The sequence below is a fragment of the Microcaecilia unicolor genome, chromosome 1 (assembly GCF_901765095.1).
Source record: "Microcaecilia unicolor chromosome 1, aMicUni1.1, whole genome shotgun sequence".
Classification (NCBI taxonomy): Eukaryota; Metazoa; Chordata; class Amphibia; order Gymnophiona; family Siphonopidae; genus Microcaecilia; species Microcaecilia unicolor.
Window position 1 is genome coordinate 495,741,909 of NC_044031.1, and position 17,838 is coordinate 495,759,746.

The window sequence follows — 17,838 nt, forward strand, 5'->3', positions numbered from 1 at the left end:
TTCTTCACCAGTGGAGTCTTGGTTCTTTGCATCTTCCGCCAGAACTCACCACATAGGTGGCAGAAAATGTCAGCATGATTAATACATTTTTGTGATATTTTCTGTTTAATTAACCATCAAGGTCATGTAATAACTACCTATTCATGAACTTCTAGAAATAAAAATAGGGCAAAATGACTTAATATTTAAACTGGATAGCATTCATTTACTAGTGATGTCATGTATTGTAAGAACTTTCTGGAAAACCACATGTGTTAGAAACATTTTGATGTCATTTCTGTGATCAGCATTCAAAAATCTTTAACACTATTTCATTGTGAAAACATTAACGTTGTCCAGTGAAATACAACTATGTACAATAAAAAAATCACAGTAGTAGTGTTTTGGATACCATGTATTTGTAATGAGTTTGTTTTTTTAAATGACGTGTGTTATATTGTAAACTGAATAGATTTTAAGACATGCAGGATATAAATATTTTAAATAAAACAGTTGTTGATTGATTAACCTTTTCTAGTGGATCATTATTTCTCTTGTATGCAAGGCACAGCATCATCAGCACTGACGTTTTTACACTGGCCCCCGAAATACTTAGTAGTAACAAATTTTTAAAATATTTTGAGATTAGAATTATTAAAGTTATCCATGGAGACAGTCTACCACATTCATTCTTTCTTTCCCACCAAAACGAATTGCTGTCTCACTACTGATACTGGGAAGAAATATCCCAGATTCATCCAGCAGAAAGCTAGTAAATTTACGCTCAACTCTTGTTGTTCTGACCTGTTTGAGTGCTGTTCAGTCAATCAAAGTTAGTTGTGGGGTGATGGAGATCTGTAGAACTATCTTCGGGACCTATGATTGTGTGTGCCCAGGGCCTACAAAAACTTTTTTATGTCAGCCCTAAAGAGGAGCAACAATTATTGAAGCTTCAGTCTTAGGTCCCTAACCATTTTGCACATCTCATAAACATTTGAATTCAATTATCTCAAAATATAAATATTAAACAAACTCATTCACTCACCCCATGTTCAGAGGACAGGAATGAAAAACAAAAAGAAAGACGTTATAATGCCTTTGCATCGCTCCTTGGTGCAACTGCACCTCGAATATTGTGTTCAATTCTGGTCACCGCATCTCAAAAAAGATATAGTGGAATTAGAAAAGGTGCAGAGAAGAGCGACGAAAATGATAAAGGATGGGACAACTTCCCTATGAGGAAAGGCTAAATCGGCTAGGGCTCTTCAGCTTGGAGAAAAGATGGCTGAGGGGAGATATGATAGAGGTCTATAAAATAATGAGTGGAGTTGAACGGGTAAATGCTGTTTATGCTTTCCAAAAATACTAGGACTAGGGGGCATGCGATGAAGCTACAAAGTAGTAAATTTAAAACGAATCTGAGAAAATGTTTCTTCACTCAACGTGTAATTAAATCTGGAATTCGTTGCCAAAGAATATGGTAAAGGCAGTTAGCTTAGCAGAGTTTAAAAAAAAAGGTTTGGAGGGCTTTCTAAAGGAAAAGTCTATAGACCAGTGATGGTGAACCTATGGCACGCGTGCCAGAGAGGGCATGCAGAGCCCCCGCTGTTGGCATGCGCGCCCAGCCACTTTTCCTTCATCCTTCATGGCCGCTACAAAAAGAAAAAAAAGCAATCGTGGCACCGCAGCCCAGGCAGCCATCACATTGGCTGTTCAGCTCTGCAGCCAGTAGGGGGGTGTCGTCGGTGTGCACCTTCCACTTCCACCGCATTCGCTGCCTCGTTCATTGCATCGTCTCCTCCCACTATAAGGCTCCTCTCTCCCGAGTCCCGTCCAAGGAAGTTTGCTCCGTCTCCAGTCCAGCCCATCTGGACTAAACATCACGGTGTCGCATCTTCCTCCCCCTGCGGCACCCTGTGCGCCAGCACATCAGTGCGCCCGCCCACTGGTCTTCAGTGCAGCCGCCGCTCCGCAACTCCTGCTTCAGCTGCAGTGCTGCACTCCATCCCCACCGAGCCACCGGTATCGTCGGCACTTGGCAGAAGAGAAGAATCTTGACTGGCAGTTGGAGGAGAAGAGCAGACAGAGCCCACGTACTATCCGCAAACTTTGGACTTGTTTTGTCACGGTGAAATTCTTTATAGATTAGTTAGAAGTTTAATTGGCAGTGGAAGTTGAGGGTGGGGGTGGGTAGGCTTATTTATTGTCTCTCTTCCACCCTCCCTTAATATATGGCCAAATTTAAGTGAGGATATCCTGTTTCATGATGAGTTCATCTTAATTGTAGTTGTAATCTGCCTTGGGAAGCCTGGTGTTATAAAGATGGAATATATTGTAATTAAATGGAAGTAAAATTAAACTCTCCTTTCATTGGGGCACATGGAAATCATCTTATTTTCATTTTAGTGTTTGGAATTTGTCCAATTTGAGAATTTACATCTGCTGTCTTATTTTGCACTGGGTATACTGGAGCTGTAACAGCTTACAGAAATGATTTATAATGAAAAAAACCCATGTTATTTTTTTCCCCTATACTAGTATAATATTTTCAATGATGTCTGTTTATATGCGCCATGGCTGGTGTAAGGGGTGTGGCTGTGGGTGTGGCTATCATAGGGGTGGAGTCATGTGGTGACCCCACCCACAATGAGTACCGGCACCTCTTATTCAGGTTAAATTGCCCTGTTGGCACTTTGCAATAAATAATTAGATTTTGGGGTTGCTGTTTGGGCACTCGGTCTCTGAAAGGTTCACCATCACTGCTATAGACCATTATTAAATTGGACTTATTTGCTGCATTTGTATCCCACATTTTCCCAATGTGGCTTACATTATTCCGAAATGACAATCGTCATAAACGGTATGAGAACAAAGTATTGTTACAATTAAGGTACTTTACATATCAAAAAATTAGAAAAATAATTAATACCTATCGGATATGCAAAAATGTAAGGTAGGAGTATATATATATATATACTTTGGGAAAATCCACTATTTCTGGGATAAGCAGTATAAAATGTTTTGTACTTTTTTAGGATCTTGCCAGGTATTTGTGATCTGGATTGGCCACTGTTGGAAACAGGATGCTGGGCTTGATGGACCTTTGGTCTGTCCCAATATAGCAATACTTATGTACTATGTACTTATGACATTGATGGCTCTAGGTACTTAAGCTGCATAAAGAAATTCAAATTAAAATCAATGGGAGATCAGCACACAAAAATCAGTGGTGAGCTCCAAACCCCTTTGAGAAAAACTGCACTGGCTTCCAATCAAAGAACGTATTGCTTTCAAAAGCTGCATCCTGGTTGACAAAAGTATCTATGGCGAAGCCCCAAGATACATGACTGACCTCATAGACCTACCAACCAGAAACACAATTGGATCAACACGAACATATTTAAATCTCCACTACCCTAGCTGCAAAGGACTCAAATACAAATCAACTTATGCATCCAGCTTCTCCTACATTAGCACACAACTGTGGAATGCACTACCAAAAGCCGTAAAAACAACGTACAACCACATTAACTTCCAGAAATCAATAAATACCAACCTGTTCGAAAAGGCATACCCTACCGACCCAACTTAAGTGCCTGGATCCTGCAACACAACGAAACCTAAGCTCGTAATGGATACCACATAACCCTTCTTCTTTATGATTACCAATTGTGTCTATAACACATGAACCCTATCTGACCTAACATCACTCTGTATTTGTTTCTCCACTGGAGTTGGCGAACGCCTTCACGGTACTATGTAAGCCGCATTGAGCCTGCAAATAGGTGGGGAAATGTGGGATACAAATGTAGCAAATAAATAAATAGAGAATGCATCAGCCACAGTCAGAACCGCCACACTCGCCTTCCGTTACACCTAAGTACATCTGCCCAATATGGGAATTCTCCAGCCATGCAAGAAAATTAACAGCAGCTGCCTTAAACTAATATTAATGGCTTGTAGTACTGACTGACATACAAAGAGGGCCAGCCAGCCAATTAGAGAGAAGCAACAAATGGAGAACACTAGTTTCCCTTTGTATGGTCATACAATGAAAAAAAGTGGCCACAGTTGCACAAACATATACTCTAATATTCAGGCAGTGTAAACTTACACATCAGCACACCCAAGAGATCTCTGTTCTTTTTCTGTAAAAAGGCAAGTTCACTTCAGGGGAGCAGAGGAGCACATGCTCCTAAGACACAATGGAACTGTCAGCCTTGCAGGGTCAAGAGAGACCAAGAGCACCCACAAGGCCAGAGGGTGAGGTGAAAGGCCAATAGGAACAGAGCCTCAGACCAGGTCACAGAGGAGGTCATTGAGCGTAGTCCTTGATTGGAGGGGGAGGTGCAGTGTTGAGTAAAATACTACAAGTACAAATACTACCCCTAAAGTAGTATTTAAAGTATTTGAAATACAAATATGAATACTTTTTTGATGAAGTACTTACAAGTGTTAAATAATAAGGGTCTCTTTTTACCAAACTGCACTACAGATTCCCAGCACGGCAATGCCATGTCGGCATTGCCGTGTGGGAATCTCTAGTGTGGCTTGGTAAAAGAGGCCCCTAAGTTAGAAAAAGTATTAAAATACTAAATACAAAATACTGTTTAGACAATCAACACTAAACAGAAAATCCAAGATTTTGACACATTTTTATTACTTTATCACGTCTATGTTTTTCTTTTCCAACATTTTAAAGCCATAGTCCAAGAGTCTATGACATTCCTTAATAATAACAATGTCACTTATTATGAATTTGCTTGCAGCTGCAACAGTTCAAAACTTGTTGCCATTTAAACAGTTCTGTCTCAGCAATTAAATTAAAGAACCCTTTGAGAATAATCTTTCAACAGGTACAGATGATGTCAATGTTGCATTTATTTTGCAAAATAATAGCTTGATCATTGGATAATGATTCAAGCAGGCAAGGGAATTTGAGCATGGCTCCCTCGTGTAGTGTGGGCATTCACTTGTTTCCTTAAAAGACAGTGCAACATTGTTAAGGCTCAGAAGTTATTGTTTAAAAAAAGTTAAAATGTCTAGAGTTAAAACAAGCTCAACAAGAGATTTTGACTTCCAAATTATGTATACTCTACATTAATATGCAAATATCACTATTAATATTATGATGATTAAATAAGGAAATTTATTTATGCTGCTAGTTGATATACCTTTGCAGCTGAGTTTTCTGATTCAGTGCCAGGATTTACCACCTTCAAAATATCAATATAGTATTTATAAATCACTAATTTCCCTAAAAGGGTACATTGTGGTGTACAATAATTTTGTTACACTGTATGACCATTGCCTTCCTTATACTCTTCAAGCATCCTGCATATAACAAGTTACAATAGTTCAACTAGGGCTAGCTCAAGGGATAGCGATACCCTGAGCCAGCTTGCTTTGATGGCACCCCCCCCCCCTTATTGCATTGCTTCAAGCACCTCCTCTCCCATGGGTTTGGCAGCTCTTTCCCACCCTGGTTCAGTCTCTTTCCCAGTGGGTCCACAACTGTTCCCTCAACTCTCTCACTCCCCTCTGGCCTTGTAAAATCTACATTGGTTGTAGTGGCAGTGGCAGCATGGCAGGCAGCCTTTGGCCAACCCCTGGGTCCTCCCTCTGCTACATCTCACCCATAGGAAATTGCACCAGAAAAGGCAGAACATGGCAGAGGGAAGACCAAGGGGCTGGCTGAAGGCAGCTTGTCATGCTGCTGCCAGCAATCAACAAACTTCATAGGACCGAGGGAAGTAAAAGAAGTTGAAGGAGTAGTGCTGGACCTGTGGGTGAGGGGGGTGGGGGGGAAGAGAGAGAGGAAGTGAAAAGGGGATAGAAAAGGTTTAACCTGTAGAACAAGTGAGGCCAGAGACTGGTATGGACCTCTGGGTGAGGGGTTGGGGGGGGGGGAGGAAGAAGAAAGAAGGGAAAAGACTGGGGTGGGGTGGGGAGAAGAAAAAGTTTAACCTGTAGACCAAGTGAGGTCAGAGGCTGGGTATTTTGGCACCCTTAAATCACTGGCACCCTGGGCCAGAGGCTCACCTGCTCCAATGGTTATGCCAGCCCCGAGTCCAACTGACTCACTATCAATGATTGGACTATTATTTTAAACTGATCTTGTTCAAAATAAAATTTCTCACACGTCTAAGATGTCTCATACTCCAGAAGATTTTTTTTTTTTTTTTTTAACTAAAGACACCACATGGGGCTCAAATGATAGTGTAAAATCCAATGTAACTCCCAAGATTTTCATGGGTGCTACTAGTGGGTAGCCAACTTCTTTAATTACTAAATCCTGGCCTATGGGTAGCTGTTTGGCTGGAAGGGGGATGATCAGAAGCAAATGCAGGCGCTAGAGGCTGCTAGCACCATACTTATATGGTGTATAGCCCCACCCAGCACATCCCAGGATACCCTGGGCAGGGCTGGGTGCCGCCATTTTGCAGCATTGCAGGAAGAGGAAGGAGGCAGGCTACCCTCCCTCCTCCAACCCACGAGGTAGGGGGGTCTGGACCACCAGGAACCCCTTTACTGGGGGACAAGAGACCCACTGGATCTCCAGCCCTCCCTGAACCTGGGGGGGGGGGGGAATCGAGAGGGCCCCATCCTTAACTTAATGGGCACCCTCCAGACAGGATCTCAGGCTTGATACTTCTAGTAATGAAATGTTCAAGTTATAGTTTTATTATTGTAGTACATTAAATGCTAAATACAGATGGTTGGCCCCTTCTCTTGATCATTAAAAGCACTGGCTTCGCTTTGTACGTTTCACATGTATTTTACCTATGCTCCTGTCTGGGGATGTTTGTTTTCTTAGCTTATAGTATGGGCCATGCAACATTTTGGTGCTCTCTTTTAAGCTACCTCCAGCTTGCCACTGCCCTTCTGCAGATATGGTCTCCAGAAACACACACAGTAGGGATGTCAGCACATACATGGGAAGAGGTAAAATTTCTTCCTGCTAGTGACACCAACTTCAACCGTTTCATCACACTGACTGGCTACCTTTACAGCACTGGTAATGGACACCATGTCCTGGAGAAGGGGTGACTACCTCAGCTGCTTCAAGTCCCAACCTTTACAACCCTGTGCCAACATAATGGCCATATAAAGTTCATGTCAGCATATGAGTGCAACCATACCAAACATCATGATGGGACCCTGACTACCTTCATGTTTCTTTTGTAGTTGGTAACTTGTAGTTAGTCTCCAAAATGCTAGTTGGTTCTTAGTGGTCCCAGAAATCTAACTTTTTTTGTTGGGGTGGGATGTTGTGTTTGTGCACTAAAAAAAAAAAAAAAATAATAAAAAATACTTTCTGCTGATTTGTACCCAACTTTCAAAGGCACAAGAGATCAAACAAAAGTTATTAGGGAACGCAACTGTTTTGTTCTCTAGGGGGAATTTCAGGACATGGCGGGGGGCCAAGATAATATAAGAATTACAATAGGGGTGCTTCTTTTTCCTCTTATCTAGATCATATGCATGTACCCTAAGACCTATGTCCCGGCCCCAAGTCTGCTGTGTATTTCTTTCTTCTGATCTGGTGATTTCCCACTACAGCCTTAGAATAAAGTTAATCTATGTCACACACATGAAACAAGACAATATGAATACAAAAACTATGATAGCACACGCATTTTTTTAAAAACACTACTACTACTACTACTACTTAACACAGCCGATACCATACAAGTGAACTTTTGTAGGTGCTGAGAATAGACCCGCATTTTTTTTTTAATAGCTCGTTTATCCCGTACCATTTAAAAAGTAACAAAAACCTGTCATGTACTTTTCATGTGGACCCCTATAGGAATGTGAATGGTGTCTGAATAACCATCGGTCTGCTCGAATCAAGACAGGAAAAGAAACCTAACCCTGTATCCTTGGGATCCTCGTCGCGACCCAGTTCTTTCACTAACGAAACAAAACAAAACAAAAAAAAAGGAAATAAAGTTGCTTTATTAAACAACCATTTATTTAAGCAAACAGCTTGCATTTTTTTTCTGTTCTTTTCTCATGAAAAAAAAATTGACATCAGATCAATAATAAAATTAATTAGACAATAAAAAAATAAGTTACTCTGATATAGCGTTCATCATGTCAATGCTTACAGTCCCGGTCAGCAGTTCTCCTGTAGGGCAGTGAGATGTTGGAGGAGCGAGGCAGCGGTAGGACGCCCCTCGGGATCGGCTTGCCAACAAGCATTGATAAGGTCTCTCAGTTTACTTCCCTGGCCAGTAACTGTAAAAGCCGGGGTGAAAGAGGGGCGCAGGTTATACGCCACCACCGCGTACACCACGCACTGGTGGTCCCCCGAGTAGGGCAGCTCCCGGCTGACCATTTGCCACAGGGTGATGGCGAAAGAGTAGATGTCCGCCTTGGGCGTGACCCGATCGCCCTTCAGAAGCTCGGGCGCTCGGTGAGTGTAGGTACCCCCCAGCTGGCAGCGCCTGGCTCCCGCCGTGGCCAGGTCCTGCAGCCTCTGGGAGCAGCCGAAGTCGCCGATCTTACACACGTCGCCCTCGGCCAGCAGCAGGTTAGCAGGTTTCAGGTCCAAATGCACGATGCCGTAGGAGTGGAGGAAGAGCAGCCCCCGGGCCACCTGGTGGGCGTAGAGCAGGCAGCGGGAAAGCTCCGGGGCCGGATGGCCACCACCGCCGTAGAGAGCGTGGTGCAAGGTGCTACCGCTCACGTACTCCATGATAATTGTACCCAGGCTGTCACGGTCCTCAGCGGCGCTGGCGCTAGCGGCCAGCAGGCGCACCAAATGGCAGTGCCGCAAGTTGGCCACGTTCAGTTCGCCCCAGAAGCTCTGGCAACAGGCTAGGCGGTTCCGATCGCTCCGCTTCACCTTCTTCACGGCCACCGTTTGACCGTAGTAGGTGGCCCGATAGACCGACCCGAAGCCCCCGGCGCCCAGTGGCTCCAGGAGCTGCACCTGCTCCCAGTCGATGGAGCACCAGGCCAGGCGGGGTGGCAGGCGGCGAGCCCTGGAGCCCGGGGGTTCGCCCAAGTAGAGCCGCCCCGGCTTGCAGCTGATTTCCAAGGGGCTGCTGCAGGGGCGGAGGTCGAGGGAGGGCGATAACTCCCTGGACAGGAAGCGCTGCATGGGAACGGGTGAAGGCATGGCCGGGATAGAAATAAAAGTCTGTAAAGAATCTGCTTCCTTCCACCTCGGCCTTTTCAAATAATTGACTGCAACTGGCCACGTGTACGACCTAAACTAATTAGGAAAGTTAAAGAAGGTGTGAGTTGACCTGCGCGGTCTCGTGTGAAAAACCATTTTTATGCCTGTATCCAGCGCATGGGCCCGGCCCCTACCTTTCAGACAAAGTTTAGCACGTTCTATCTAATCTTCACAAAACGGTTGCCTTCTTTAGTACTTGTTGGGGAGTTTTTGCCAATAGCTGTGTAATTGACAGAGAGTTGATCAAAATCGCTGAGGCAGACCTCCACGAGAGACTAAAAAAAAAGGATACCACACAGGACGGCAATCGCTAGCTATTTCGGAGCTCCTCCAATCACGTTAATTTATGCTCAGCTAATCAGTGGTAATTACAAAAGCAGTAGTTGAAAGGGATAGGCTTAAGTTCATTTTTTTTTTGTGTGTACGGTACGCGTTTTTCTTTAGTCCAGTGCTGTTCTCTGGGTCACAGCTTTTCTCTGCCTACTGTGTGCCGTCTGTTTAACTGTCTGCAAGAATGTAGACACTTTGGTTGGGCGCTGTGGGAGGCGGCTGCGGTTTGCCCCTGCTAAACATTTGGGAATTCTTTGTGGTTCCCCTCATAGCCGGCCCATTAATTCCACAAAAAATACTCCCAGCGAGCCTCACTATTCTGGCATTTTAACTAGTTATGTATTCGCTGGTATGCCCATAAAGTTTCCCGCATCTGAATCTTAAGAGTTTAAGTGTCGGAATCCTCTAGTGCTCTAAATGAGCACCAGGTACGGAAGTTGCCAAACGCTGAAAGGATAACCCATAAAAAACATCAGGCGAGGAGAGGCAACATAGACATGGAAGGGCGCAGAACCCACACTTTTATGCATTTATTTATACAAGGGGTTGAGGAAAAAAAAAATCAGGCTTAAAAGTGTGAGCTAGCAATACTGGCTCAAGGGGTTGTGGCCCCTGAGACAACTTTTGCACTGGCGCATCACCCCCACCTAAATGCAGCGCTCTGGCTCAGTACTTACCCCATTCCCACCAATAGGTGCTTGAGCACCCACAATGTTGAGCAAACTTGTTTGGCTGTGTCCACGGAGTAATTTCCATTAGGATTAACTGCACCCCTAATTATTTTGAAAAGTTGCCTCCTATATTCCCACCTACAGTGGTGGCCTGTTCTGGCCACTGTGCTTTCCTCCATGTTCAGCACTGTCACAGGTTTAAATGTGATAACAGAATGTACGTATTCTAGAGATGTCATACCAACTTACCCAGTTCCAGGCTGGAGCTTTTGGGACAGCTCTGGTTTTGAATGTACATCCAAAAGCAGCTTGGGAGTTGTAGTGCCTGATCCTGACAATTGAAATCGTTGCTGCAAGTCCAAAAATACACCAGAATGTGGTGGTCAGAAATCCAGGACTGTCCCAGAATCTCCACCCTGGCTGAGTGACTTGGCATCGCTGCTATTCCTGCTTTTAAACCTGCTGTGGTGCCAGTGGGCATGCAGAGACGAGAGAACAGCTATATGAGAAAAACACAGCACAGGATCATGACCACATGAACAATACAGATATATTACAAGAAGAAAAATGTGGTTAGAAATAATAATAAAATTCAATATTATGAGGAAAAATTTCCATATATAACAAAAAGTAGCTTGAACTTCTATATTAGACCTCAAAAGTGAGAAGATAGAGATCAAGGAAATTCAAATGAAGAAAAGATCATGAGAAGACTTAACACAATCCTGCAACATTAAAATACAGCATGTCAAGGTATAATTTAGACCAGTGCTTCTCAACCAAGTCTTTGAGGCACACCTAGTCCCATCAGGTTTTTACATAATCAACAATGAATATGGATGAGATGTATTTGCATGCACTGCCTATGGTATGTAAATCTCTCTCAGGCATATTCACTGCAGATATCCTGAAAATCTGATGGGACTGTGTGTACCTCGAGGCCTGGGTTGAGAAGCACTGATCTGGACTCCTTCAGTACTGTTCTCCATAAATCACTGGTGTAACCATTGGAGGGAGGGCTTGCCCCCCTCCCCATACACTTTGAGCTCAGGTCCTACAACACTGCTGAATGGCAGAGATGTCCAAGTCCCAACAGCCAAAGAGATCTGCTGTCCGAAACGTCCCTCAGTCTGCTTTCAGCCACAGACACCAGCACTTTTCATGCATGTTCAGTTTCAACTGAGCAGGCATGGGGAATTCCAGCATCAGCGACTGGAAAGCATGTCACCAAGTTCTTCACTACTGAGGCAGCATGGAGGGGGGGGGGGGGGAATGTTGTGATTCGGTAATGGATCTCTTTGGCTGGCAGGTCTTGGCCATCATCACCAGCAAAGGTATGATTTTTTTTTTTTTTGTATCTATATATTTATTGAAAGTTTTAGAGAAGTTGTACATACAGTAATAGCGAAACAGGCAATGTGAGCTTCTCATTATATAAAAGCTACCTAATACTTAAACCATTCTAACTAAAGTGAAACAACCATAAACACGCAAGAGTGGAATATGAAGGTTCTTAATAATGGGCTACAATACCATGAATAGTAAAGGAAAGAAATATAAATATTTATTTGGATTTATTTACCACCTTTTTGAAGGAATTCACTCACGGCGGTGTACAGTAAGAATAGATCAAACATGAGCAATAGATAATTACAGCAGTAAAAATATTCAAAAATAATACAAAGTATGGCATGGTATACTATTTACAATGTTAATACAATACGTAATAGAACAATATGAACATTATAATTGATATAAGTAAATAAACCCCAAGCATCAGGAGAGGATAATTAGCAGAAAGCAAAAACTGTCCCTTCCCCCCCTTGACTGATGTATTTAACAGTATCTCGACACCCAACTACCCAATTACAGCAAGGTCCGCTGTCTGAGTGTCAGGAGAGGCTGCCATTTAAGATTAAAGGCCTGCTGCCTATTCTGAAAAATTGCAAACACTCTTTCCAAATCTACAATCTGCCAGACTTTTGCCCACCAGCGTTATATAGATGGGAGCTCTACCTTCCACCCGGCTGCAACAACCAACCGGGCAGTGAGGAGTAGGTGAGAAGAGATGTCATTTTCTGATAGAATTCTTAGGCCAATTGACATAGAGAAGCTCAACAGCATCATGTTTCTCCAAAGGAAGGAGCTCTCCAGTCACTTGGGAGATCTCAAGTCTAACCTGAAACCAAAATACCTGTAACTATGGGCATCCCCACCACATATGGTCAAAGTTCCCTCGCTCCAAGCATCACCGCCAGCATGTATCCGAGTTCTCCCCCCATATCTTATGCAATTTTACTGTGGTGAGGTACATTCTAAACAAAGTTTTGCATTGCATGTCTAGATGTGTCAAACACTGAGACATTTGAGGAAGAGCAGACCATAACTCCCAAACCTCTTCCTGCCACCTGGGGTCAGCTTGTTCCCACTGTGATTTGTACAGAATCACTCCCCTAAATGTGTTCCCCATAAGAATCTTATACAAAGCTGCCACTAGGCCTCTGCCCATATGCCCTTGCTATAATAAGTATTTCAATGGGGTTAGTTGTCTGAGGAAATCCCGTTGATGAACCTGTAGATGCAAGATCTGCAGAACAGAAAACACCTGTGGCTTCTCTGCCATACCCTTCCTTATTTCCTCTCGTGGATGAAATTTCCCATCTAACAAAATCATATACTCGCCTCAAACCCAGCTCAAACATCCACTGAAACCTTTTAGAATCCATATGTCTGGGCTGGAGCTCTGGCTCACCTAATATATCCCTAATGGGAGAGGTAGCCGGGGTGATATCCATTGAGTGGGCTATATTATACCAAACAGCTAAAGTGGGTCCCACTAGCTTATGCTCCTTCCATTTATGGGGCAGATGCTCTTTCCTCTGGAATAAGAGGGAGGGTATGGGATGCACTCCCATCCCACTCTCCTCTGTCTGTATCTAATGCTGGTCCTCGTGACCCCACAGCCAAAAATAAGCATTGCAGAGTTGGGCTACTTGATAGTATATCCTGAAGTTGGTTAGTGCCAGCCCACCTGCCCCTAGTAGTAATTTAAGAACTCTCAACATCAGTCTGGGTTTTTGCCCCTCCCCCCCCCAGAAGAATCTGGTGACAATAGAATCCAGTTGTCTAAAGAAAACATCAGAAAGGGCACAGGGCAGCATCGAGAAAAGGAACAGCCTTGGCAAGATATTCATTTTTATCACATTGATTCTAGTTAAGACAGATGGTGCTAAGAAGCTCCACCTTCTGAAATCTGCCTCTATCATGCTTAACATCTGGGGATAATGTTGGTGATACATCTCCGACAGATTCGGAAATACTTGAACTCCCACATACTTAATTCTGGTGTGCCACTGAAAAGGGGGTGTAAAGAGTCAGCTTGTTCCTGTGGAATATATAGGAGTAAAATAATAGACTTAGTATCATTTAATTTGTATCCCAATACTTGGCTGTAATGAGTACAGAGCTCAAGAAAAGCCAGAAGTGACTGTCTTGCATACTGCAAAAAGAATAATGCCTTGTCAGCATAGAGAGCCAACTTATGTTCGGTGTTCCCTTTAAAAACTCCCTGGATATTTGGGTCTCAATGAATAGCTTCCACTAAGGGCTCAAGAATTAGTGCAAATAATAGAGGGAATAATGGGCATCCCTGTCTTGTCCCCCGGCACACAGAAAAAGAATTAGGTACCTATTGATCTTTAATTTGGCCATAGGGTCTCTGTAGATGGCCTGGAGAATGCCCAAAAGCTGGGTCTGAAATTTAAGGCCTCCAACAGGGTAAAAGAAAAGACCACTCCATCCTGTCAATGGCCTTTTCTGCATCTAACACTAATAGCATTGTTGGTGGACTGGGGTCCTTCTCCACCCACTGTATCACATTAAAAACAAGGTGAACATTATCTGAGGCATTCCTCCCCATTATAAAACCCGTCTGATCCTTATGTACAATCTGGCCTATCACCCTGTTTAGACAGGTAGCCATTACTTTTGTGAGAAGTTTGGCATCTACATTCAATAAGGATATTTATTTATTTTGCTCACACCTTTTTCAGTAGTAGCTCAAGGTGAGTTACATTCAGGTACACTGGGTATTTCTGTGTCCCAAGAGGGCTCACAATCTAAGTTTGTACCTGAGGCAATGAAGGGTTTAGTGACTTGCGCAAGATCACAAGGAGCAGCAGTAGGATTGAACCAGCCACCTGTGGATGGCAAGACCAGTGCTATAACCACTAGGTCACTCCTCCGCTGATATGGGTTGATATGAGCTACATAGTGTTTTGTCTTTCCCTGGTTTGTGCAGTATCATGATATTGGCATAAGAAAACGAATCTGGAATCACCCTATCTTCCAAAGCAAGATTGAATACCTTCAATAGCAGTCCCCCACTAATATGCTAAAAGATTTTATAAAATGCTATGGGCAAACCATGCCTTACCAGGAGGTGAAGATTTAATTGCTGCCCAAAGCTCTTTCTCTTGAATGGGAGCATCAAGCTCCGCCTTGAGATCTTTTTATGTTCTAAGAGGTACAACTCTAAATGCTGCCCTGTGCCTGACACCTCAGAAGCATACAGCTTAGCGTAGTAATCGATAAAGCAGCTGGCAATCCACTCCCTGTCCCTACTAGACATACCATGCTCATCTACAATTTCCTCAATAGTACTTTGTGCTATACATTTTTAAAGTTGTGAAGCTAACAGTTTATCTATTCTACCTCCCTTAAGGTAGTGTTGAAGTCCCAGGTTCTTGTGTAGCATGATATGAGTTTGTCAGAGTTATTGATTTTGCTGGATCAGATACAAATGTGTATATATATAAGACTTATTGAGACAGAATCAGATAAACTGGTCTGGCTTTCATCCCCCCCCCCCCCTTCCTCCTGGAAACTACTGATAACAAAAACTAGCTAGGTGGAGACCTAAGCCCATCAACACATCTCCAAAGAACAAAAACTCTGAAAATGGACAGCAATCACAGAGACTACAATTAACAAAAGACAGTGAAACTCCACCTATTCTCAGACAAAGACTCAGACTGAAAAGCCCATCTAAGCCCACTTACTCTCAGACAATGGACCCACAGATGGTCAAAGCCTCATAGATGAAACCAGTTACTAAAAATTGATGAGACCAGCTACTACAAAAGGGGCTTGAATTATCTAGCTGCTGGCTTCTCCCCTCTGGATACTTGGCTCATCGATTCCTGACCGGTCTCTCTCTCTCTCTTCTTGGGGATCTGGCTCCTGGCTCTCTGCTGGACTTCACACACACGCTGATGATTTTCTCCAGGCTCCAACTACACTCTGCAAGGATCTTCATCACTCCACCCAGCAGCCTCTATCAAAGTGAGTTACCATTATCCAGTATAATTTATAATTCAGACCTTTTTCATCTTGAAAAGCACATTTCACCTTGTGTAAGATTCTGGAAAACTGCCTCTCTCTTGTAGCATTATTACATTACCTGTATTGTAAATAAACCTTTTAAAGTTAAATATATGGTCTTTATGTTCTGAGCACATGTCCTTAAACCTTGCAGTGCAGGTTAATGTAATTCAACAAATATAGTATTTAATTCCCCCTTTTCTTACATATTCTTAGTCTTATATTACCTTATAGGTAATTGGTGGAGAATAAAATATGTATTATCTAACACTTGTATATCAGATCTTCCTCCTGAGCTATAAAATTAAGTTCCCGCCTCAATTCTGCTACTCTATTCGTCCAAAGCTCAGATGGATCAGATTTATGCTTACACTCTGCCTCTCTCAACTCCCGTAAAGCCTCCTCCCTCTTTATTCTCATCCCTAGTTCAATACATTTTCCTCTAAACACTGTCTTCATTGCATCCCATAAGACACCAAGAGGAACCTCCTCATTATCATTCAATGATAATTGGTGCACCAAGAGAATCCTTTTGTATATGGGAAAGGACCGGATGAGGTAGGCTTTCTATGAAGCTATTCATAGCATCTGTAGGGTTTGCTGAATAAACATTGATAATAGGTGACAAGTGATCTGGAAATATCTTTATTTGTGGTAGCTATGTGATCATTATCTAAATGTATAGTTGATATACAATGTCGTTGTTGTCTTGTAGCCAATAGATCTGGCAAATAATCTACCCACTTTATTAGCTGAAGTATAGTGACCAGTTTTATGCACAGCCAAAGATTCTGATTAGCTTGATAGCTACATAATTTATTGTATTTGTATTTAAGTTGTTGAATCAGACACATAAACATATTGTGGCATTTAGTATAAATGAAATTAAAGAACTGGAAAAACGTCATAGTTTCTAGTTCAGTGGTTCCCAAACCTGGTGCTGGAGGTACTCCAGCCAGTCAAGTTGTTGGGATATCCACAATGAATATTCATGAGAGATATTTGCATGCACTGCCTCCACTGCATGTAAATCTCACTCATGAATATTCATTGTGGATATTCCAAAAACCTGACTGGCTGGGGTGCCTCCAAAATCAGGTTTGGGAACCACTGTTCCAGTTGAAGAAGTTTCATAGATTCTTGCTTTTTTTTTTTTTTCTTTCAGGTAGTGAAGCTTATTATATATCACCTCTAAGACAAACTTTGAAGGCTTCCCAGGTGGTAGGTGGTAGAGGATAATGCCACGTGTAGAAATTCATTATATAATTATCAATCTTTTGGATGAAATTTGAATTCTCAAGGAATTTATTATTAAATCTCCATATGTATTTTAGTTTACTATAGTCAAGCTGTAAGTTGAGATGGATCATTGTGTGATCAGTATAAATCAATTTTCACATCAATAGTCTGAGTTATTAAGCCTTTAGGGGCCCTTTTGCCAAAGGGCAGTAGGGCTACTGCTGGCTTGGCATGCAGCAAATCGGCCCTACCGCTGGGCTCACCCAGGAGCACATCAGTAGTTCTGGTTTTCCAATGCACAATTTTTGGCATAGAAAATACCTTCAGTGCTGGGGGGTGTGCCTAGCGGTAATTAGCACTGCTCGAATACTGCTGGAGGCCTCACCATCTCCTACCGCTAACACCAATGAGGGCCACATTTACCACCATTCGGTAAAAGGGCCCCTTAGAGGGAAGAAAAAAGTGTATTATTCAGTAAGAGTGATGTGGAGCAGCATACAATGAGTATTCATGACCATCAGGGGGTTGAAGGTGCCATATATCCACAAGACCTAATGCTTGGATGGTTGCAAGAAGCTCCTTTCCCAGTTTGGTTTGTCTTTGAAGGCAGTTGGACAGACGATCTAGGATGTTATCCAAAGTAACATTAAAAGCTCTAGCCAACAAGATTGGTACAATATTATAATCTAATAAAACCTCTTTGATTTGAGGAATGGGTGCAATAACATTCATGATAGAAAATTTTATAGGTCCAAGCTGTAGCATGGCAATTGCCCATCGACCATTAAGATCAAAAGATTGCTGGAGAATATGAATTGAAAGATTCTAAAATAGCTACTCCTCCTTTTTTAGGATGAACAGGTGCATATATTGAGTGACCAATCCATGGAGGATTAAATCTCATACAATTAGAGTCTGATAAGCAAGTCTCTTGCAATAAGAATATGTCAAGATTGCATTTTTTTAGCATGATTAAAGACTGGCATTTAGCTGGATGATTCAGTTCATTAACAATCCATGAGGTTATACTGAAAAAGGAATAACATC

The 17,838-nt window shown here is 42.7% G+C and overlaps 1 protein-coding gene across 1 annotated transcript; it reads right to left on the bottom strand.

Moving 5' to 3' along the window:
- Positions 1–7,911: 7,911 nt before the first annotated feature.
- MOS (MOS proto-oncogene, serine/threonine kinase) lies at positions 7,912–9,173 on the bottom strand. The gene has a single exon (XM_030190151.1). It carries the CDS (start codon positions 9,107–9,109, stop codon positions 8,102–8,104), a length of 1,008 nt encoding a protein of 335 aa, XP_030046011.1. The 5' UTR covers positions 9,110–9,173; the 3' UTR covers positions 7,912–8,101.
- Between the last annotated feature and the right edge of the window lie 8,665 nt (positions 9,174–17,838).